The sequence below is a fragment of the Gossypium hirsutum genome, chromosome A08 (genome assembly GCF_007990345.1).
Source record: "Gossypium hirsutum isolate 1008001.06 chromosome A08, Gossypium_hirsutum_v2.1, whole genome shotgun sequence".
In the NCBI taxonomy this organism is placed as follows: domain Eukaryota; kingdom Viridiplantae; phylum Streptophyta; class Magnoliopsida; order Malvales; family Malvaceae; genus Gossypium; species Gossypium hirsutum.
Window position 1 is genome coordinate 107653061 of NC_053431.1, and position 25021 is coordinate 107678081.

The following is a 25021-nucleotide window of genomic DNA, read 5'->3' on the forward strand; positions in this document are numbered from 1 at the left end:
TTCCTTAATAGTCCTAACCGACTCTACCGTTATCTCCTCAAGTCTCGTTTGACTTACAAGGGCCAAGTACGCCTCACAACCATTCTGAATCACTTCTCACGATTCTGTCGCTCAGTCAGCTTTACCTCCTCGGCTATATTAGCCTTCTCTACCAATGCAGCAAAACCGTGCTCCCTCTGTGGAGCTATCAATATCCTAAGCTCATCGCGGAGACCATCCTCAAATCGGACACTGCGCTCATATTCAGTTGCCACTATCCCACTAGCATATCGACTCAGCCTCAAAAATTCTGCCTCATACTCTGCTACAGTCTTATCACCCTGAGTCAGATTCAAGAATTCCTTCCGACGAGCATCCACATAGCTTGCTCCAACATACCTCCCTTTAAAAGTAGTTTTGAACAATTCCCAAGTTACTTGCTCAATTGGGGTACTCTCCCTTACGGTGATCCACCATCGGTATGCCTCATCACGTAGCAGCGACACAGCTCCTTTCAGCTTTTGCTCCACTGAGTAGTCTAGGTTGTCCATGATCTGTTCTGTTGCCTCTAGCCAATATTCTGCCACATTTGGGGCTACTCCAGATACACCCCTAAATATTTCTACCCCGTTGGCCCGGAGTCGCTCCGATATAGACCCCCTATTCACTGTCCCAGTACTAGCTCCAACCACTCTTTCTAAAACCCTTAACATGGCTTGGGACAAAGCATCATCCCCCGCAGCCCGATCATAAGATCCAGTCTCCGTTGCTTGTGGCACAGATGGCTCCTCAACCGGCCTATGCCCTGAGGATGAAGATTCAGCTTGCACCCTTTCGCGACCACGTCCGCGGCCTTGTCCACGAACTCTTCTTGTACTCATATCGACTTATCTGATTTACGAATTTTATGAAATTAGTATAATGTTCCACTGTTTATTAAGAAAATGTCTTATGGAAATGTAACAGTTCAAGAATTGTTTTTGTATCGTCGTAGTCTAGCTACAGTCTCATTTCTACCGTTTCACAGTTTTCCCCTATCTACAGTATCATAGTAGAGTCTCAGTACTATTCATAAATCATATCATTATCATATATCATATAGAAAATATACTTACAGACTTGGTGCCGGGGATTCAGTGCGCCACTTCTTTCTCCAATCTAAAACTTGAAAACCATGTTTTTGATCACCGAAAATAGAAATTTGAAAACTTTGATTTGAAAACATCCTTTATTTTGAACTCTTGATTTAAAACAGAAAAATTTGGACCATTTTAACATGTATATTCTGTAAAACATCTTTGAAAAGAATTTTGAAAAACCATTTCCAAAAACACCCTTCTTAGGCCTAAGTTTTCGAAAAAAATTTTGAACCCGATCCACAGCCGACTTGTTGCAACCTGGCTCTGATACCACTAAATGTAACACCCCAAACCCGGCCCAGACATTATGGCCGAATCTGACGTGCCACATTAGAGTTGAAAACCCACGTTCTATTTTAGTGTTTTTATAACCATATATTTTGTTGAGTTAACAAAGTGTATGGAACCTGGGCACCAGGTAGGTATCCGAGACAGAGGAGGTGAGCCATGAAGGCTGCTTAAGTACCAAGCTCTTTGTTTGGATCCAATCCTAGACATGCCCACAACCATAGCCACACTTTGTTATATCGAGTTTAAATTTTGTTTAAGTGGACGTCATTGATAAATCGATTAATCGTGGCGTTGAGATATTTTGAAAACAAGTATCGCTTTGAAAACACGTCCTAAGTCTAGCCCATTTGAACAATTATCAACCAGGTTTGAAGTTATTAAAAATAAAATAATCCCGAAAAGAAATAAAAGAAAAGTTTAAAATGGCCTTATTACAACCCAAAAATAAATAATAATTAAAGTAAATTAAATAAAAACCAACGCTTATTTAAAGGTCCAAAGGCGATCACCGTGGCTACTCTGAATCCCCTCCGGCCCAAGTCCCCACATCAAGGCTCACCTGCAAGGTTAAGGAAAGGGGGTGAGTTTGGAAACTCAGTGTGCAACAAGCCCCTTTCAGAGCCCAAAACAATAACAGCCTGTTGGGCCTAAGCCCAAATCCAATCTAAACATGTACTGGGCCGTAGCCCTTCTCATATTTCATATTTCATAACACTGGGCCGAAGCCTTTACTGTAAACGGTATGGCCCATAGGCCCATTTCAATATCACATATAATGTCAATGCAAGAATGCAAGCCCATCTGGGGAGACTACTCAACCCACCATCCGCTACTCTCCACCCGTACTAACCAACACACCATGTGGGGATTAACTCAACCCACCCCGCCATAACTCTTCACTGGCAGCATAGCTGCTTTATCATATAACTGGAGGCCTAGCCTCTTTTAGTAACTGGGGCAAAAGCCCTTTTAATAACTGGGGCATAAGCCCTTTAATAACTGGGGCATAAGCCCTTTAATAACTGGGGCATAAGCCCTTTAATAACTGGGGCATAAGCCCTTTTGCACTTCCTCCATCCATATAAAAACCCAACCCAATGCATTTATGATTACATCATGGGCATATCAAACATATCCTGTGCATATCATACATGTCATGAGCATATCATACATACCATGTTTATCAAAATCCCATGTATTAAATTCATACATAAACCCTAGGGGTATAATGGTCATTTTTACCTAGGGGCAAAACGGTCATTTCCATGTTATAAGGGTAACCTTGTAATTTTACCAAAAATTAGGGTTTCCATGTTCATTAACGGTTACTAAAAATTCATGGTGCAAACAGTGATTCTGGCCCATTTTTTTAGCGAAATCGAGTTATTGGGCCTAAAACCCCTAATGGGCCCTACTTAGCCGATTTTGTCATCTAGGCCCATTTAGCCTATATCCATAACAGTATTAACAGTCTTAACATGCAATTTAACAGATTTCCGTTTTCTACCAATTTTACCCAAATGGGCCCGAAAGCCTATTGGGCCCTATTTCAGCCCCTCGAGGCCCAACTTACCGTGAACGCCAAAAACACGTCCTTACCGTTCCCATTGTTCCCGATCATCATTTCATCGATTCTAACTAACTAGTGAGAGTTCGCTTGCTCACAAGTCCTCGAAATGCCAGAATTCTGGCATTTCGGCTTTTTGGCATTTTATCGCTTTAAGCTATGAAAAAGGGTTCGTTACACACCTGTTTGGCGATATTCCTCGACGAGATCTCCTACACGATTTCTCCTATAATCCATCATTAATAATTAGCTTCCCATAATTGAACCAAACCAAAAATCACCTAATACTAATACTTACACATTCGGCCACCATCCATAATGGCCTTAGGAATCTTACCCTTGTCGCGATTGATGACTAGGTCTAGCCACTCCTGTGATCCAAGCTACTCCAAGTTGACACTACACCTTGCTGTACCTCCACTAAATAAAACACAAAAATATTAAAAGAAGACCCCATAAGGCATATACCCATATTCGGCCACCTCCCTAAACTAGAGGGGTTTCGGCTTTTGGCCAAAAGTTACACTAGGAATTGTTTAGAGTTCGAGCACTTACCACAGTCTTTCTCCTCTTGAATCTGGATGCCTAAAAGGTAAAGGAATTGAATGCCAACAATTGAAAAGGAAAGAAAAGGTTGCTTGTCACAAAGAATTGGCACCCCCCTATCTTCACTGATTTCGGCTTTGCGGTATTTCGGCAGAAGTAGAGATTAAGGAAAGAAATAATAAATGAGTAGAGGAAAGTAATGGGCTGGTTTTTGAAAAAGAAAAGGGAGAAAAGATGAGAGGAAAGATGGAAGATTCGGCTAGGGAAGAAGAAAGAAGAGAAAAAACTAAACCAAAAGAGAAAACGGCACAGCTAAGACCCTAATGCCAAAATTGCTAACCTAAAACCCCTCTGCCGAAATCCCCTCTCTAACCCCTTCCAATCGGCTAAGCTCTATCCTTCTCTCAAATCCCTAAAATCTCTCCCCTTATCCCTCCTTAATCTATGCATTTGACTTGATCCAACTCTCCTCTTAGAGAAGCCACTTAGGTTCCAAAACTTACCCTTCTTGCACATAAAAATAAATACTCTTATTTGCCAACACAGGGAAACGATCCCAGGTCTTCCCTTATGCTCCACACGCCACCTTTTTAGGAGCTTAGTGGCGTCACCCTTGCTACTTTACCAAAGCTCTTTTTGTGATACATTTTACCCACAACTTAATATAAGGGCACCTAGCCAGAACCCCTAACTCTTAAGTTCAAAATTTAAAAATTCTACCGGGTTTTGGCCAACTCATGGGCCTTCCATAAGCCCATTTACATACCCAAATTATGAATTCCATAATCACATGCCAAATTTTAGAAACTCACTTAAAAAATCACGAATCGCGAAAAACCTGAAAATCAGGATGTTACATACTAAGCATTATCAAAGTTTACAGATTTAAAAATAGTTTACATATATCATTTACTATTCATAATCGAATCCAATCATATTCAATCATATTGTCCCTTAAATGGATCCTCGAGGCCTAATTTATGGATTAGAAACAAGTCAGGACTAAATTGAAAACTCAGAGAATTTTTCACGAAATTTCAAGTTTTTTCTTAGAAGCAGGGAACACACGCCCATGTGGGTAGGCCTTGTAGCTCACACAGCCAAGTGACACTCCCGTGTCTTAGGCTGTGTGGGCATTCGATGTAAGGCACACGACCTTGTCCCAGCCTGTGCTTAAAATTAGGGTAGCTACTGGCTTGGGTCACATAGCCCGTGTGCTAGGCATGTAGGCATATTGACTTGCACTAATTAGGTGCAAAGTTCTCACAGCCAAGCCACATGCCCATGTACTAGGTCGTGTGTCACACACGACTGAGACACACGTCCGTGTCTCTGCCCGTGTGAAAATATTTTGGCATTCTGTTTTTTAATTTTAAGGATGCAGGGGACACACGGCCAAACCACACACCCGTGTGTATGACCGTGTGTCACACACGCCCGTGTCTCTACCAATGTGGACAAAAATAGGCCATTTTCAAGGCCACTTTTTTCACCCAAATTTACCTTCAACCTACAATAACACTTATATACATTCACCAACCAATTCAAGACATTAAAACCAAGCCAAAACCAATCTTATACATGATATATCATCACATGTATTTAAGTTTTCAAACTTACCTATTTGTATAATCATATAAGTTTATCAAAATTCAATCTATCATAACAAGCATATATATATTAAACATGATATAACCTCTTACATAAACATCAAATATACCATCAATAGTCATTCCAATGGCTAGTTACAACCAACCATATACATGCTATCATTGGGAAATTTAACCTATACATGCCATTATACCAAAATAAGTTTGTTATTTATACCAAAACGAGCTGAAGTATAGTGTGATGATGCTCCGACCGACTTCCAACCTTTACGAGCTTCCGAGCACTATAAAAAAGAGGAAAATAAACAAAATAAGCATATAATGCTTAGTAAGTTCGTATAATTGGAAATTTAACTTGCCATTCATTTTTATTAAAATAAACATGCAAAATGCATCAAATAAGTTTGGCTAATAGCCTAAACACCCAACTTCATCAAAACATGTTAGTCATTATAATTCACACAATTGTCAAAAAACATGAATGAGCTCATCATGTAATAACTTTCATCCACATATTCTTTTCTTATCATATTTCCTTATAACATATACATTTCTATGATAAATCATATCAAGTTTAGTTTAGCCATGTCAGAACTTTGCCAGTTGAATTTATTTGAAATATCGATGGATACACATGTAGTACACTTAAAGTGTACAAAACTGTAATCCATCAATTCATATTCAGGGGTACTCATTAGATTACATAACCAGGAAACACTCTCTCTCGAGCCATATAACAGGAAGCTTATATGAGCCATGTAATAGGAAGCTTATCTGGTTATATCAGGAAACTCATAAGAGTTTAAAGCAGAAACCCTATGTAAGCTTAACAAGTAACTCCCAAGATTATTATCAAGAAGCTCCGGATAGATTAATATCGAGATGTTCAGGCAAGCCACATCGGGAAGCTCACAAAGAGCCTATATCGGGACACTCATAAAGAGCTGTGATATGTCCGCAATATATGCAGAATTAATACCAATCATATAATAGGACGCTCATAAAAAGCTACGGTATGTCCGCAACACATGCAGGATCAATACCGATCAGGATGCTCGCAGGAACCATATAACAAGAAGCTCAAAAGGGCTTATAAAAGAATGCTCGTAAGAGCTATATTATGTCTACAACATACGCAGAATCACAACTAATACGGGAAATTTTGTATCCATCGAATTTCATATATTCAAACGGGACTTGACATTTGTCGGGCATTGTCATATATGTAATCAATTTCATGTACATAACAATTTCACAATTCATATATAAATATAAAATTCAATTCAAACATATAAATGTACACAATTTAGTTACATGAACTTACCTCGTCACTTGTTCGTATACGGAAATCTACTAATCTAACACTTTTTCTTTTCCTCGATCTAACTCCGTACTAGGTCTATCCGGATCTATACGAGTAAATTTAACTCAATTTAGTACAATTCTTATTCAATTCAACTCAATTCACATATTATGCAAAAATACCATTTTGCCCTTATACTTTTAATTAATTCTAATTTCGTCCCTAGGATCAAAAAATGAAATTCGTGCAATTTAGTCCTTATTCCAAGCCTAGCTAATTTTTACATATAACATTTACAGCCCATGTATTTATGAAAATTTCAGAATTTTTTTCATGAATTTTACAACTTTACAATTTAGTCCCTAAATCACAATTTCATCAAAATTCATTTTACAAAAGTTGTTTATCTATTAACAACTTTTTATTTTCTACCATAAATTTCATAATTCATACATATTCATCCATGGCAAAACCCTAGTACCTTGATAACTTTGCAAATTAATCCCTAAGATAATTAAATTAAGCTATTATGATATCGGAAATATAAAAATTACTAAAAATAAGACTTGAGTACTCACCTAATTTGGCCAAATAAGTTTTCTCTTTCTTCAAGTCTCCATGGCTAGGGTTTCCATAGATTTTATTTAGGAAAGATGATAAAAAAAGATGATATTTTCTTATTTTATTTACTTTTCATCTTTTCATATTTTACTTTCCAATTTCATCATTTTCTTTTTTTTATTTTTCCATGGATGAATCATCAAAAATATCTACTAACTTCTCTTAATGGTCTAATTGTCATATAAGGACTTCAAGTTTTGAACTCCATAGCTATTTAATACCTATAGCTACTAGAACTCAACTTTTGCATTTTATGCAATTTGGTCCTTTCTATAATTAACATGTAATCGGTAAAATTTTCGTAACGAAATTTTCATAAGAATTCTCTACCATAATGCAAACCATGCAACAATATTAAAATAATTTTTCTTTCTAACTCGAATTTGTGGTCCCAAAATCATTGTTCTGATTTTACTGAAAACGGGCTGTTACACCAGGTACACTGTTTTTCTTAGGCATGACTGTGCCAAGAATTTCGAGGAATAAGAAGTTGTAGAAATTCAGTCCCTAAGGATTTGACCCTACTTCCCTTAAACTATTCTTTTCATGATTTCATAAGGATAGGTTATTTTTTGTGCTTTCAACGACACACTATTTAAAAAAATGTTGTTGGACGTTTGGACAAACCAGATTTAAAGAAGTATTCAAAAAGGCTTAGAGTAGAAGAAGCCATCATGCAACCTCCAAGAATCTTCTTCTTCTAGTGAGTTACCCGAATCTTCCTCTTTTGGTGAGTTACCCCTAATGATTTAGATAAACCAATTGCCCAAAGAAAAGGTGTTAGACCTTGTACTAGACACCCTATATATATATATATATATATTTATTTCTTTTGCCTCATTGTCCCTTCCCTATAAATCCTTTATCTTGTATTTGTCCTCTATGTTTATTCCACAGGATTAGCGAAAAGCATTTGAAGATCCCAAGTGGAAAGAAGCTATGGTTGAATAAATTACGGCACTAGCAAAGAATGAGACTCGGGAGCTAGTAACTCCTTTGGTAGATAAGGATTTGGTAGGATGCAAATGGGTGTTTACTTTGAAACACAAGTCTAATGCTTCGATTGAAAGGTACAAAGCCAAATTGATTGCTAAAGGCTTCACTCAAACTTATGGAGTAGACTATCAAGAGACGTTTGCCCCTATTATCAAAATGAACACCATCAGAATTTTGTTATCTTATGTAGCCAACCTTGATTAGAACCTACAACAATTTCATATGAAGAATCCAGACCTATATGGAGACTTAAAAGAGGAAGTACATATGGAGACTCCTCTTGGATTTGATAATACAAAAACGAAAGAGAAAGTATGCAAATTGAAAAAAAGCCTTGTATGGATTAAAACAATCTCTCAAAACATTGTTTGACAGATTCCACAAAGTTATGATCACTTTTGGTTATCAACAAAGCAATGTTGATCATACCCTTTTTGTTAAACATCAGAAGGGTAAGATCACTCTTTTTTATTGTATATGTTGATGACATAGGGATGATAGGAAACGGTGAGGAAGAAATGGCTCGATTGAAACAATGTTTGGCTCAAGAATTTGGAATAAAATATCTATGGAAGTTACTAGATCAAAGAAAGGAATCTTCATATCTCAAAGAAGATACATCCTAGACCTCTTGACTGAGACAAGTATGATGGGATGCAAACCCTCAGAATCACCTATAGAAAGCAATCATAGGTTGCAAGCTGGAATAGAAGAGTCAGTGGATAAAGAAAGATATCAAAGATTGGTTGGTAGACTAATTTATCTCTCATACACTAGACCTGACATAGCATACGTAGTTAGTTTGGTAAGTCAATTTATGCACGATCCTCAATAGTCTCATATGCAAGCTGTCTTTCGCATTCTATGCTACCTATAGTCTGCCCCAAGAAAAGGTCTCCTCTTTTCTAAACATGGTTATCTCCAGATAGAAGCTTTTACAGATGTAAATTAAGCTAAATCTCTGGATGATATGAGGTCTACATCTGGATATTGCACATTTATGGGAGGAAATCACTTGGAGAAGCAAGAAGCAAAGTGTGGTTGCTCAGTCAAGTGCTAAGGCAAAATATAGAGCCATGGCTCAAGGCATTTGCAAGCTACTATGGTTATTAAAAGTTATGGAGGAATTAAATTTGTCAAATAAAGGAAAACTATCCTTATATTGAGACAACAAGGCTGCCATCAGTATAGCCCAAAACCCAGTACAACATGATTGAACAAAGCACATAGAAATTATTGACACTTCATCAAATAAAAGTTGACTGCCGACATCTTGGGCTTAAGTCATGTAGTCTCTGACAAACAATTAGCTGATGTATTTACTAAAGGACTTAACAACAGAAGCTATCATAATTGGGTTTGCAAATTGGGCATGTGTGACATCTATGCACCAACTTGAGGTGGGGTGTTGACAGCTTATCTCAACTAATCTCATTATCAGTTTAATGTACTGATTATGTTTCCTTAGGCCTACTCTTTTAGTATAAATAGCCATGCAAATTTTTCTATTAAATATACAAGAGAAAATTATTCATTTTATCAACAAGAACTTTATTTTGGAATTTGGATAAATTGAGATTATTACTCTCTCCTATCCACATTTCATATATGTACATCAGTCTCCAAAAATAGGCAGCTTTTGATAATTAGGATTATTTTTTTCATCTATACCAACTTTTCATTTATAACAATAACAATAACAACTTTACTAAATTAGTTATTTAAAACATCCTATTGTCTTACATTTTAGTAAAAATAATTCTATTCTTACATGAAATAAAAATAAATTTTTTACTTGAAATATTATTTTAATAAAATATTTAAATTGTATATGAAAATATATTAATTTTAATTTATTAAATAAAAACAGTCTTTAATAAAAAATTACATTTGTAAATTTTACTAAAAATGCAATCTAAGTCTCATTAAGTAATAATATTATTAATACATTTTAATTTTTAAATTTAAAATTAAAAAAAATTAAATATGATCTAAATTTTAAATGTTGTTAGAAATGTCTCAAATATTATTATAGGTGTATAACAATTATATTTTTATAATATTTAAAAATAAAATAAATAATTTTTTTCCTGTTTTAGTTTGGTAATAACCTTCAAACCATTCATATCATAATAAACAATTTCTTTTCCGAGGCTTTTCGGTTTAAACAAATGGCTAACTTTAAACATTAACGTAAAGGTATAATATAATCAGTCTCCAAAAACAGACAGCCTGGAGCTTGGACAACGTGATTAAAGTTCATCATACCTGATCTACCATGTATTTTCAATAAATTTCAAGGCAAGGGATGTCGCGTATGATGGACCAATATTGTCCTTTCTCTTTTCTACACTTGTCTCGTAAAACAGGACAGTCAGAGATACATAGCCGTCCTAGTGAGACCGGTAGGCCTGTCTTTGGTAGAAACTGGAGCTTATGGCAGCCTTTAATCTGCAATTCTTGGAGAGCCATGAGGTTTTCTAGTTCCCAGGATAGACATTCCAAATTCTCAAGGCTTTCCAGGCAAATACTGGTTAAAGTTGAAGGAAGCATTACACTCTCAGCTGGAAATGAATCAGTATCTGCAGCAGGGCATGCACCAACAATCTTGATTTCTGTAAGACAATTGAGTTTTTCCAGGCCCCACTCTAACATTGGCTGCTTTAGCTTTTCACAATTATGGAACTCGAGTGAAGTTATGTTGGGCGGCAAACCACCCTCTGGGATGGATGTCAGAGCCACACAGTCTGATAAACTCAGTTCTTGAAGAGAGTTGAAGTTCGGCATATGGTCTGGCAAGGCCCTAAGATTCATACAATTCGATAGCCGGAGGACTTTAAGATCTAGTAATGGCAACACACTTTCCAATAAGGATTCTGAAGAAAGAAAATCAGATAAACACAAATATTCAAGGCGCGGTGCACAATTATCATTGCCATCACGTTGCACTCGTCCACCAGGAAGGAACTCTAGATTTCTGCAGTTTTTGATTCTCAAGCTCTTGAGTGTCGAGGGCAATTTGGGTTCCGGGAAGGATTTCAGGGAAGGACAGCTTACAATCTTTAACTCTTCAAGAAGGCAGCAGTTGGAATTGCTGTCATTCATGTCAGGTAATGACTCCAGAGCCTTGCAGTCAAGGATTGTGAAGCACTTTAGTGTATGAGGCAACCCTGTTGCTGGCAAGGACACAAATTTTTGGCAGCTTTCAATCCTGAGATCTTTAAGAGATGAGAGTAGGCATAGTCCTTGCCCTTGCTTTTCTCCAACCAATGATACAAGCTCGGGACAATTCTTTACTACCAAACTATTTAGACAAGGCAGGTTTTCTAATTCTGATCCATTCTGCCACAAACACGTTAGTGCACTGCAACCTTCAATCTCTAGAACTTCAAGTCTCATTAAGGCCTTGGAGAGCTCCTCAGTTATGCAGGTAAGGCCTGAAATTCCCTTAAATTTCAATTTGGTGATGGTGTTTTGACCGACCATTCTTGGAAGGATTACGTTAGTACTGTCCTCCACGGTTAATCCACGTAAGCATGTGGACCTTAAAGGTGAACTCATTAGCTGTGGGCAGTTTTGAACATCTAGTTTTACTAGGGAACTGAGGGTTCTTGGCAGCGTTCCAGCTAATTTAGGACAGTTGTGCAGTATAAGCTCACGAAGACAGGGGAAACCTTCTACGCTACCAACACATGAAATCCATTCCTTCCATTCTGTCATGTTCTCAAACCTCAAGATCTCCAAAGATGGAAAACCGTCCCCGTAAAATTCAGGGCCCAACTTTCTCATTGCATGCATGCCTCTTATGTTCAAGCTTTTGAGTGACCGTAGTCGCCCAAGTGATGGCAATTATTTGCAATTTATGCAGTCAAAGAAGTCTAGCTGCTCTATTTTAGCAAAAGAAGGATTCCCTACCCAAGAAGGGAACTTTGTAGCTCCATAATTTGAAATGGACAGCCATTGGAGATCTTTTTGAGGGTCCAGCAACGCAAGGACCTGCTCCTGCATTTGGTTGTCTCTGTTTTTAAAATCATTGCTCCATTCAAGGGCTAGCTTCTTCAGGCCTTGCTTTTGCCTTAGGTTGGCAATCCTTGCATCTTGAATATCCACCACGTTATGCAGCCCTATAATGGAAAGCTAACCTTGAAGAGACAAATCCTTTAACTCCCTTAATGCCAGCCCTCCAGCTTTCCCGATAATGAATTTGGGCAATACTCGGAGACTGGTCAAGCTTCCGAGTCCTGGTGGCAGCTCTTGTAGCTTCAGAGTATCTCGGATGTCAAGATGATGCAATTTACTCAGTCCACAAATTTCAACAGGCAAAGCTGTAAGTTCTTTGTATTGGTTTAATATTAACATTTGTAGGTGGTGAAGATTACCAACTGACCGAGGCAGCAATCTTATTGCTGTTCTAGACAAATTAAGGCACCGCAAAAGCTTCAAATCACCAATTGAACTCGATAGCTCTCCGATGAAATAGCCACTCAAGGATAACACTCTTAAGCACTTCAATTTTGGCAGCAATTTGTATAGTACCTTACTACTTAAATAGCAATATCCTCCTCTCTGACATGGTGTCGACAGTGCTATGAAAGATCGTACGTGTTTCCTCTCATTGAAGATTTCAAACCTTTGTGAGACATCGTATCGGCGGGGAATGAACGAAACATGACGAGCCATTTCACCGATGTGCAGTTCATGCTCCATATTAAAACAGGAATCACCAGCAACAGATTGAGCAAGATCGATAATGAGGTCATGCATTACAAACAACGAGCTGTTATTATTTGACTTCCGAAAAAATGACCTTGATAACAGATCGGAGAAGTACTCATGACCTAAGTCTTCCGGTTGCTTATGCCCTTTCGATTGCATGAAATCCTCTGCTATCCATAACAGAACCAACTCATCACTATTGAATTCATAGCCCTTTGGAATTAAAGAGCAGTAAGCAAAACATGGCTTCAAATGAGAGGAGAGGTGATGGTAACTCCATCTTAATGCAGCAACAGTGCCCCCTTTCTCTTCTAGTAGATCCCAAATCTTGCTCCTGGCTACAGCTTCCCACTCTTTGTATACCTGCTTGGCGCCCAAGTGGCTTGCCAATTCTTTTACCGCTGAAGGTAGCCCCTTGCATTTCTTCACTATTTCTTGGCCAATTTCTTTCAGATGTGGATGGCGTTTAAAATTTTTGCTTTTCAAAGCATGGAAAGCTAAAATTGACAAACAAGCATCATCTGCCAACTCTTTCAAAGGAGTATTATGGACTAAGGGACCTGTTATTTGTGAAATGTTTTGATCCTGAGTGGTGACAATGATTTTGCACCCCGAGTTCCCGACTTCGAAAGGACGGATAAGGAGACTCCATTGATTGTAGTTCTGAAGCCGTACATCATCTAAGACAAGTAAAAGTTTCTGTTGGGTATGGGTCCCACTATGTGGGAAACCCATATTTTCTGCCATAATGTTTTGTCTTTCTTTGATTTTGTCAAAAGCCAATTTTTTTTGTGTGGGATGTGGGCAGCCTTTCTATTATTATTGAGTGTCAAATTCTCAATTTAAAAGAGAGAAAAACAGAGAGTGAGATTGAAGCTCGTTGGAGAAAAAGAGAATAAAAAAAATCAGTTTTTCAAGCTTGGTGCAGCAGTGATCAACTCCTCGATCGAAGGTCCATCCGTGGTTCGATTGAGCTAATTTTTGGACAGCAGCTAGGTGATAAGGTGTTCTTGACTTTGTACGGTCAGATTTTTCATCCGAGACTTGTAGCGTCAGAAATACCCATTTTTCAGTAGCTACGTTTTTTGGTGATATTCTCTCATTTTTCTCTCTTTTGCTAAAGATTACATATTGTTAGCCTTGTCGGAGTTGAATGCTTGTTGTAGGCTTGATATTGTGATCTTGTAGTTGAACATTTGATGATAGTGGAACTCTTTATCGAACTCTAAAGTCCTGTGGTTTTTACCCTTGATTTAGAGGGGTTTTCCACGTAAAAATATCGGTGTCTCTATTTATTTTTGTTGTGGTTGCATTAGTTGATTTGTGGTTGATTAAGGTTGCTAGAGAACATATCTTGTGCTATTGTGCTTGCCATAATTTTTGACAGGAGTTATAAGGAGAGAAAGAACACCGGTTGTGCTTTCGCTTTGTTTCGGTTATTCGGTTTCTTCCCAACAAACTGGTATCAGAGCTTGGTTATTGTGTCAGGTAATTATGGAAATCAATACGAGCAAGATGATTATGTTGAATGGCACAAATTATCAACTTTGGGGGAATAAAATGAAGGACTTGTTGTTTGTGAAGGCTTTGCATCTTCCGGTCTTTACTACTGAAAACCCGATTCGAAAAGTGATGAAGAATGGGAATTTGAGCATCAACAAGTGTGTGGCTTTATTCGGCAATTTGTTGAAGAAAATGTTTACAACCACATTGATCAAGAGACACATGCTCGAACATTGTGGGAGAAGCTTGAAAGCTTGTATGCTTCGAGGTCGGGCAATAACAAGTTATTTTTGCTGAAGAAAATGATGGCGCTGAAATATAAAGAAGGAATGTCTATAGCTGACCATGTTAGTGAATTTCAGAGTGTGATGAATCAGTTGCTTGGTATGGGTGTCAAATTTGATGACGAGATTTTAGGACTTTGGTTGCTTGCTACTCTACCAGACTCTTGGGAGACCTTTCGAGTCTCACTCATTAATTCTGCCCCACAGGGTATTATTACTTTGGATTTGGCTAAGAGTGGTGTGTTGAATGAAGAGGTTAGAAGAAGATCTCAGGGTTCTACATCACAGTCCGAGGTGTTGGTTATCGAGAACAGGGGGAGAAACAGAGACAAAGATGGAAAGGGTAGAGATAAAAGCCGAAGCAAGTCAAGATCGAGATACAAGAATCTTGAGTGTCATCATTGTGGTAAGAAAGGTCATATCAAGAAATATTGCTTCAAGTGGAAGAAAGAGAACAAAGGTGGTGGTGATAAACACGATCGGAATGACGATAAAAAATCCGAGCGTGTTTCTACTATTACTCGTGAAGATCTGTTAGTTATTTGTGATGAGAATTTGGTCAACCTAGCATGCGACGAGACTAGTTGGGTGATTGATACTGGTGCATCACTTCATGTCACATCGAGGAAGGAATTCTTCACATCTTATACTCCTGGTGATTTTGGGCTATTGAAGATGGGTAATGATGGTTTGGTTTCGGTTATTGGTATGGGAGATGTTAGCTTGGTAAGTAACAATGGAACAAAGTTAACTCTCAAGGATGTCAGACATGCACCGGATGTCCGTTTAAATTTGATTTCTGCAGGAAAGCTTGATGATGAGGGATTCTGTAACACCTTCAGTGAAGGGCAGTGGAAGCTGACTAAAGGCTCCTTGGTTGTGGCTCGAGGAAAGAAGAGCTCAAATTTGTACTTGATGCAAGCTTTGACTTCTCGAGAGACGGTGAATGTGACACTGAATGACAGCTCAATTGAGTTGTGGCATAAACGACTCAATCACATGAGTGAGAAGGGGCTTAGCTGTTTAGCGAAGAAGAATCAACTTTCGGGTTTAAAGAATGCTACACTGAAGAATTGTGCTCATTGTCTAGCAGGAAAGCAGAAAAGAGTTTCATTTAGAAGCCATCCTCCTCATAGGAAATCAGAGTTGCTAGAGTTGGTCCATTCAGATGTTTGTGGCCCGATAAAAGTAAGATCACATGGTGGTGCACTTTACTTTGTGACTTTCATTGATGATTGTTCAAGAAAGCTATGGGTTTACACTTTGAAGTCTAAAAATCAAGTCTTTGAGGTGTTTAAACAGTTTCAAGCATCAATTGAAAGGGAAACTGGGAAGAAGTTGAAGTGCATTCGTACTGATAATGGTGGCGAGTACACAGGGTCGTTTCATGAGTATTGTCTGCGACAGGGAATCAGACATCAGAGAACACCACCAAAGACTCCACAGTTAAATGGGTTAGCTGAAAGAATGAACCGAACATTGATTGAGAGAGTCAGATGTTTGTTGTCAGATGCAAAGTTACCAAGATCGTTTTGGGCTGAAGCTTTGAATACAGTGACACATGTGATAAATCTGTCTCCTAGTGTTCCTTTGAAAGGTGATGTGCCAGATAGAGTTTGGTTTGGTAAAGACGTGTCATATGATCACCTACGTGTGTTCGGTTGTAAAGCATTTGTTCATGTTCCAAAGGATGAAAGATCCAAGTTGGATGCCAAGGCTCGACAATGCATTTTTATTGGTTATGGTCTATATGGTGAGTTTGGTTATAGACTCTATGATCCAGTTCAGAAGAAACTCGTGAGAAGCAGAGATGTTGTCTTCATTGAGGATCAGACCATTGATGACATTGATAAGACGGAGAAAGTGGATTCACAAGGTAGTGGTGACTTGATCGATGTGAATCCGGTTCCCCTAGACTCTTCACCAGATCCTATCCAGGATGATGTGCATGGTGATGTTAGTGGTGACCATCAGACTATAGGTGACTTTGATACTCCCATGGATGATGTTGTGAATGATCAACAACAAGCACCTATAACTCCACCAGCAGTTCCACTTCGAAGGTCTTCCAGAGATCGACGATCTTCTGTCAGGTATTCTCCTGATGAATATGTTCTTTTGACTGACGGGGGAGAACCTGAATGTTATGAAGAGGCTATGGAGAGTGAATGCAAAGATCAGTGGGTTGAAGCGATGAAAGACGAACTTCAATCCTTGCATGAGAACCATACTTTTGAATTGGTGAAACTGCCTAAGGGCAAAAGAGCTTTGAAGAATCGGTGGGTTTACAGGTTGAAGCAAGAAGAGAAGTCTTCATCTCCACGATACAAAGCTAGATTGGTCGTCAAGGGTTATACTCAAAAAAAGGGGGTTGATTTTGAAGAAATATTTTCTCCGGTTGTGAAGATGTCCTCTATCAGAACTATACTGAGTTTGGCAGCTTGTTATGACCTAGAGGTTGAACAAATGGATGTGAAAACTGCTTTTCTTCATGGTGACTTGGAAGAAGAGCTTTACATGGAGCAGCCAGAGGGTTTTGTTGCACAAGGGAAAGAGGACTATGTGTGCAGATTGAAGAAGAGCTTGTATGGTTTGAAGCAAGCTCCAAGGCAATGGTACAAGAAGTTTGAGTCTGTTATGGGGGGCAAGGCTACAAGAAGACTACTTCTGATCATTGTGTGTTTGTTAAGAGATTCTCTGGTGATGATTTTATTATTCTTTTGCTCTATGTTGATGATATGCTTATTGTTGGTCAGAATGCTTCTAGAATTGAGAAGTTGAAACAAGAGTTGAGTAAATCCTTTGCAATGAAGGATTTGGGGCCAGCAAAGCAAATTCTTGGCATAAGACTGACACGTGATAGAAAGGCCAAGAAATTATGGTTATCACAAGAGAGGTACATTGAGAAAGTACTTCAAAGGTTTAGTATGGACAAAGCTAAAGCGGTGAATACTCCCTTTGCTATGCACTTTAGATTGAGTGTTAAGCATAGTCCTTCCACAGAAAAGGAGAAGGAAGAGATGCAGAAAATTCCTTACTCTTCAGCCGTGGGTAGTTTGATGTACGCAATGGTTTGCAGGAGACCAGACTTGGCTTATGCCGTTGGTACAGTTAGTCGGTTTCTTTCTAATCCAGGCAGAGAGCATTGGAATGCAGTGAAGTGGATTATGAGATATCTTCGTGGCACTTCCAACATGAAACTTTGTTTCGGCAATGAGAAACCTGTTCTTGTTGGGTATACAGATTCAGACATGGCCAGAGACATTGACTCGAGGAGATCTACTTCAGGTTACTTAATCACTTATGCAGGGGGAGCTGTGGCATGGCAATCGAGACTGCAAAAGTGTGTTGCATTGTCCACCACCGAATCAGAGTTCATTACAGCAACCGAAGCGTGTAAGGAGATGCTTTGGATGAAGAAGTTTGTGCATGAACTTGGTTTTACTCAGGAGAAGTATGTCCCGTACTGTGATAGCCAGAGTGCTATTCATCTTGGTAAGAACTCAACTTTTCATGCTAGATCTAAGCATATTGATGTGAGGTACCATTGGATACGAGATGTTCTTGAAGCTAAGCTGTTAGAGCTTGAGAAGATACACACTAATGATAATGGTGTTGATATGTTGACGAAGGCCTTACCAAGAGGAAAGTTTGAAGCATGTTGTTTGACCTCCGGCATGGAGGCATTCCCCACATAGTTGGAGGGGGAGATTTGTTGGGTATGGGTCCCACTATGTGGGAAACCCATATTTTTTGCCATAATGTTTTGTCTTTCTTTGATTTTGTCAAAAGCCAATTTTTTTTGTGTGAGATGTAGGCAGCCTTTCTATTATTATTGAGTGTCAAATTCTCAATTTAAAAGAGAGAAAAACAGAGAGTGAGATTGAAGCTCGTTGGAGAAAAAGAGAGAATAAAAAAATCAGTTTTTCAAGCTTGGTGCAGCAGTGATCAACTCCTCGATCGAAGGTCCATCCGTGGTTCGATTGAGCTGATTTTTGGACAGCAGCTAGGTGATAAGGTGTTCTTGACTTTGTACGGTCGGATTTTTCATCCGAGACTTGTAGCGTCGGAAATACCCATTTTTCAGCAGCTACGTTTTTTGGTGATATTCTCTCATTTTTCTCTCTTTTGCTAAAGATTACATATTGTTAGCCTTGTCGGAGTTGAATGCTTGTTGTAGGCTTGATATTGTGATCTTGTAGTTGAACATTTGATGATAGTGGAACTCTTTATCGGACTCTAAAGTCCCGTGGTTTTTACCCTTGATTTAGAGGGGTTTTCCACGTAAAAATATCGGTGTCTCTATTTATTTTTGTTGTGGTTGCATTAGTTGATTTGTGGTTGATTAAGGTTGCTAGAGAACATATCTTGTGCTATTGTGCTTGCCATAATTTTTGACAGGAGTTATAAGGAGAGAAAGAACACCGGTTGTGCTTTCGCTTTGTTTCGGTTGTTCGGTTTCTTCCCAACAGTTTCTTCCCTGATAACTCCTCCTTTAGCTGGAGCTGAAACAAATTCAAGTCGGTGGTACAAGAAATGTTAGGATTGACAGCTTGTAGAATGGCTTTTGTGATCTCTGTGACACCAAAATCTTCTGAGACATGGACCCATGCTCGCAAGTCGAAAAATTCATTGACTTTACTATCATTGTAAACCAGCTGAGCAAGTGTGGTCTTGCCAATCCCTGCGATGCCAGTTATGCTAATAACAGGGACATGAATATCATCTTCACTTGTTTTCTCAACCAGCAACGATTTAAGTATTGCTTCCTTCTCATTTCCCCTGCCGAAAACCTTGACTTCACTGACTACAGATGTTGTGGGCAGTCTTTGATGATCTCTTGCTTTGTGTGCCTTTCCTCCAACATTATCTCCAAGTCTCAGGCTGTTCTTTTCACTTGCAATCTGCTGCAGCCTTGTGGTGATCCCCTTTATCTTTGACACCATCTTCACATTAAACACGCCACTCCATTTCAAACCTCTCAAGCAGTGCTTTTTCACCTTACTATGTTTCACTGTTGACTTGCGCCGCAAAGCTTCGTAATCAAACTCCTCTAATATGTCCTTGACTTGGTAAGCCAAGTCTTGTAATTCTTTCAACCATATTTTAGCACTCCTATCCATTACTTGCTTCTCTTCTGCATCGGCGACAACTGCGTTGATACTGTGCAATATGTTCTTCCACTTTTTGAGTTCAGCATAAACCTTCTTCTGCTGAGTAAAGTTTATCAAGTCAGAAGCGTTGAACTTGGTGAGTAACGCCTCAAACATTTCAGAGAAAAAAGCTTCTCCAACTGCAGCAACGGCTTCCATGATTTGTACTTCGAAGAAACAAAACAAGCAGCGGATCAAGTTTGAAACTGAAGACGAAACCAGTACAGGTTACAGAGAATAATTATCGGAAACAGAAGAAGACGTGAGATAAGTTCATGTCCTGACTGTAAGTCAAGCACCAAGTTTCCTACACTATTTCTTTTCCTTCGTGAGTTTGACATCTTGTCAAAAGGTCCCACGATGAGAGAATTGGAAGGAAGTTTCCTCCATGACTAATGGTTTAGATATCTTTTTATAAACTGTGGTTCACAAACATCAACCCAACCCATCACTTGCAGTTAAGAAGCCTGGATTCCGTCACTAATGTACGACAAAAACAAAAGTAGAACTTCATTGATTGGTCCATATTATTCTTTTGCCTTTCCATGTTTTCATTTTATTAGAAGAAAAAAGACCCATTGCTTTGATAGTTACTTGGATGGATAGATAATTAAAGCTAAAGGAGATTTGCTTGGTGTAGAAAAAGTGTGGAAAGATGGCAGTCCGGACGGTTCATGCATCTGCAGAATTTTCCTTCCGGTTACAAGATAGAGCAAAGAAATTTCAGTGCAGAAAAATGAAGCCTTGTATTCCAATTTTTTTTCCAGCTATGTGTAAGGTAAGTAAATATTTTTAAACATCTAGTCATAATTATTTATTTTTAAAATGTACCCTACGGGTATGTAAATTAATATATGAAAAATATTTTTAAAAATATGGTAAATTCAAAACAATATATCAAAATAATTTGATATCAATATGTACCAGAAGTACAAAAAAAAACAATAATGCTACTGGTTGGCACTAAAAATCCTGTTATGAACAACATAGTCTGGGAAAAGGAATTCTTGTACACTTCAGTCTTCAACCTGCTAACTCTATTCTCTTGAGCTTTCCAGTTTGCATCCCTTTCTTATCTAGAAGATCAAGTGCTAGCATTGAGTTAGAGTAAATAATAATCACAGGCGAAATGGCAAAATATGTGTTGTTAGTTAATATCATTCTCAAATTCCATCCTTCCATAGTTCATGTCTCATGCCATACAAATACTGAAAATATCTCAGCATAGATGAGAGCCAGGATCAAATCAAAGGTTGTGAGAAAACTTGTCTAGAATGATGAGAATTTACCTTGAATCCTCCATTTCATGCAGTTTCCTCCCATTTTCTTATGTTGACGAGGAAATTTTCCAAGTCAACTAAACTGTTCAGTAAATAAAAGATTAATGATGCGGTCGGTCTTATTAAATCGTTTCAAGATTTTTTTTAGTGGCAATTACTAATTACAAGTGGAAACATGAAAGGAAACCCAAGGTAGCAGATACAAGACAGCCTAGAGTTTGAGTTAGTATGCACGATACTGCTGAGATATTACATGAAGGGTACTAAAATTATTCAAAAAAAAAATGTTTCTTTTTAATTGGTTCAGTCAAATATTAGTTTTCAGCTTTAAATACTTGTAATCAATAATAAATCCCTTGGAGGTTTTGCAGGTCGATATTAGATGGTCTTTGTTTATGAGGTTGAGCCTGCAAGGTATGGAAACTTTGTTTGTATCCGATTTCCAGTGATGGTGATGATAAAGTAGCTGTAATCCCTAAACCTGGAATGGCCAGATAGTGGTGAAATGAACTTTTGGTAGCTTTGTCAATAGGGATAATATATTTTCTCCCTTGGCTAGTTTCACTTCGATTTTGGTCTTAAATTTGAAAATTATAAAAGTTTGATCATGATGCACTCTAAGATCATGTCACATAGTCACTTGAAAATTGTAAATTTATATAAATTTTTATGTGATAAAGTGGAACAATTTTAGAGTATCACATGAATGTTTTAATAATTGGATAGGTGGTTGAATAGGTTAGACCATTGATTTCTTATTCAATCAGATTGATCGGTTCAACCATTAGACCAACAATAATTAAAAATTCATAACAATCTAAAAAAAATTAAAAAGATAAAAAATTATTAAATCGGTTCAACATGTTCAACTGTCAATTTTTGTTTCGGTTTTTTATTTTCACCAATTTCAAGTAGTGTTCGAGTCAATTGATTCAACCCATTTGTTCGAACCGTTAATCGATCATTCTCGGCCCATCTAATATGATCATGTTCTAGTAACATTGGTTATTTTATCAAATCTCGACAGAATTTGAGTTAAATGACCAAAATAAATCTAAATACCAAATTCAATAATCAAAAATATAAATATAAAAATAATCCTAATTATCAAATTCAAGTAAAAAATTAAATTATACCTTTACGTTAATGTTCAAAGTTAAGCCATTTGTTTAAACCGAAAAGCCTCGGAAAAGAAATTGATTATTTTGATATGAATGGTTTGAAGGTTATTACCAAACTAAAACAGGAAAAAAATTATTTATTTTATTTTTAATTATTATAAAAAGATAATTTTTATACACCTATAATAATATTTGAGACATTTCTAACAACATTTAAAATTTAGATCATATTTAATTTTTTAAATTTTAAATTTAAAAATTAAAATGTATTAATAATGTTATTACTTAATGAGACTTAGATTGCATTTTTAGTAAAATTTACAAATGTAATTTTTTTATTAAAGACTGTTTTTATTTAATAAATTAAAATTAATATATTTTCATATACAATTTAAATATTTTATTAAAATAATACTTTAAGTAAAAAATTATTTTTATTTCATGTAAGAATAGAATTATTTTTACTAAAATGTAAGACAATAGGATGTTTTAGATAACTAATTTAGTAAAGTTGTTATTGTTATTGTTATAAATGAAAAATTGGTATAGATAGAAAAAAATAAAACATAAAAAACCAGCTTGTTATAATGAAATGTTGTAATAGATGTTGGTTGTTATAAAGAGTTGATAGAGCCCACACTCTATCAATTTGAGATTGAGCTTAATAGATGATAAGATATAAAAGTAACATGTTTTCATCTTATTCTTAATACGTTTTTGGATGATTAATTATGCAAATTAGCGAATTTCATGCTTCTAATCTTTTAAATTTATGTTTTTATATTTAGGAGAGCATTTGGGAGCGAAAGGAGCGAAAAACAAGCCAAAATTGAACAAATAGAGTTGTTTTCAGGAGCCACACAGGCTGGACACACGCCCATGTGCCATCCCGTGTCGATTTCACATCCTACTTCCCAAATATGAGGAAAACCCTAATTTTTAAGCTTTCTAAGCATTCTAAAGTCTATAAATACCCATTAGAAGAAGACATAATAGGGCAATCAGAGAAGATCGAAGAAAACACTCGAAGAACAGCATCGCAATCAACTCAAAAATGGGTCTCTATCAAGATCGAAGACTCTCCTTTTAATTTCTTTCAAAGTTTTATTGAGTTTTTTATGTCTTGTGATTATTCTGACTTTGAGATGTTTTCATTTAGAATTATGAACTAATTCCCTAGATACCTAGGGAGGATGAAACTTATGATGAATTCTTTTATTTAATTTTTGTTTTTATGCGATAAATATTTGATTCTTGTTCTCAATTATGTATGCTTATTTCTTATTTTAAAATTTTCGGGAAATTAATTCATGTTTAATGTGCTTACTTCAGTGAGGAAAAGTCCCTCTTTAATAGTAGATCTAGCATAATTGAGTGAAGTTGCATGCAATTCTAGAAATAGAACGATATAAACCTATAAGATTAAAGTCAAATCTAATAGGGGAATCCATAGATCGAGTTAATGCGGCAATAAGGGTTTTAATTAGAAAGAGATTTCAACTAATTAACTAAGAGTCAATTGTTCTTAACTCGCGAAAGAGATATTAACATAATTTAGGGATTTTTACGAATCAAGACCACAAGTGAATAAATCGTTTAACTCAGATTGATAATAATAGGTGAAGTCTAGGTGGAATCTTTCCTAGATATTGTCTATCTCATTGGTTAATATTCTACTATTTCTTTGATTCATTCTTTATTGCGTTCTTGGTTAAATTAGTTTAGTAAATTTAGATTAAAACATATCACCCCAAATTGTTGGCTAAATAATAGAAAAACGGTAATTACTAGTACTTTTAGTCCTCATGGATAGATATTCCTTACTCATCATAGCTATATTATTGTTCAATAGGTTGTCATAATTATAATTAGTTTTGTAACCATCAGTAGAGAAGATCAAGTGGTCGAAAGTTAAGAACAACTAAGTCTGCCTAATTTGAAAACATAAATATAATTCGGGTAAAGAGTTTATTGCTATAAATATCACAACGGCTAGATTTTTTAAAGAAAATTTTAAATTTCCATTGTGCTTCTAAACATTGTTTTCAAACATATTTTTCCAACAAGGAGAAAGTAAGAAAAGGCTAAGTAAACATGTGAAAGGCTGAAGTGAGAAAATGAGAAAAGATCCATCATACATTTGTGTCTTGGGGTATATATAAGGGAAGACCCTCTTATCTAGTAGTGTCATGTCATTGACAGTATGAATAGTGGCCTGCTCGTTGGTGGGCTAGGTGGCAAGTTTGTTATATGTTAGTTGTCGTCAAGTATAGTACTATGGGGTCTTGCTTTGACATTTCCTGTATAAAGATAGTACGAGATTGTTATCTTCTAGTGGTCCCCATGGACAATCTGTATCGAGTGACCAAAAGCAATGTGGCTCCCCTTGCAAGTGGTGTGAGGCGTGCAGGTGGCAGGTCATGAATGATCAGTCAGATGGTCACTATTGATGGTACCAGATAAAGGGCTATCTGTGGGTGCCTCCTAAATCGCTTCTAATGCTACAATATCTAATCAGAGATACAGATATAAGAGTTACTTTAAGAAAAAAAATTAAGTACAAACAAACGAACCCTTAGATGAAACAAACACAGGAAAATGCTTTCGTAAAACCTTTTACATGTAAACAAACGGACCCTTAGATGAAAAAGTTGTGGAAAATTTTTCATATAAACTTTTCATGAAGAAAAAAAGGGATTTTTTATAAAAATAACCCAAAAAATTTAATTAATTATCAAAATGACTCATTTTTTTAATTAAACACGAAAATGACCTAAAATCTACAGTAAAAGTTGGTAGAGCCAATGTAATATCCCGAATTAGGGCCTAATCGAAATAGTGGTTTCGTGACCACAAATCCGAGATAGAAATAATTATTTTATAATTATATTGATGTTTATGATATGATTGCA

The 25021-nt window shown here is 36.9% G+C and overlaps 1 protein-coding gene across 1 annotated transcript; it reads right to left on the bottom strand.

Moving 5' to 3' along the window:
* Window positions 1–10338: 10338 nt before the first annotated feature.
* Window positions 10339–13834, bottom strand: LOC107933961 (putative disease resistance protein At3g14460). The gene is made up of 4 exons (XM_041075987.1): window positions 13831–13834; window positions 12195–13448; window positions 11981–12149; window positions 10339–11866 (listed from the first exon to the last, which is right to left on the bottom strand). The coding sequence occupies exons 1-4, from the start codon at window positions 13832–13834 to the stop codon at window positions 10339–10341; spliced, it is 2955 nt and encodes a 984-aa protein (XP_040931921.1).
* Window positions 13835–25021: the final 11187 nt, after the last annotated feature.

Coding starts and splice junctions, on each gene's coding strand:
- LOC107933961 (XM_041075987.1), bottom strand. Junction 12,150..12,194: donor AAAGGATTTGTCTCTTCAAG/GTTAGCTTTCCA, acceptor TGGATATTCAAG/ATGCAAGGATTGCCAACCTA. Junction 11,867..11,980: donor TCAAATTATGGAGCTACAAA/GTTCCCTTCTTG, acceptor GTCACTCAAAAG/CTTGAACATAAGAGGCATGC.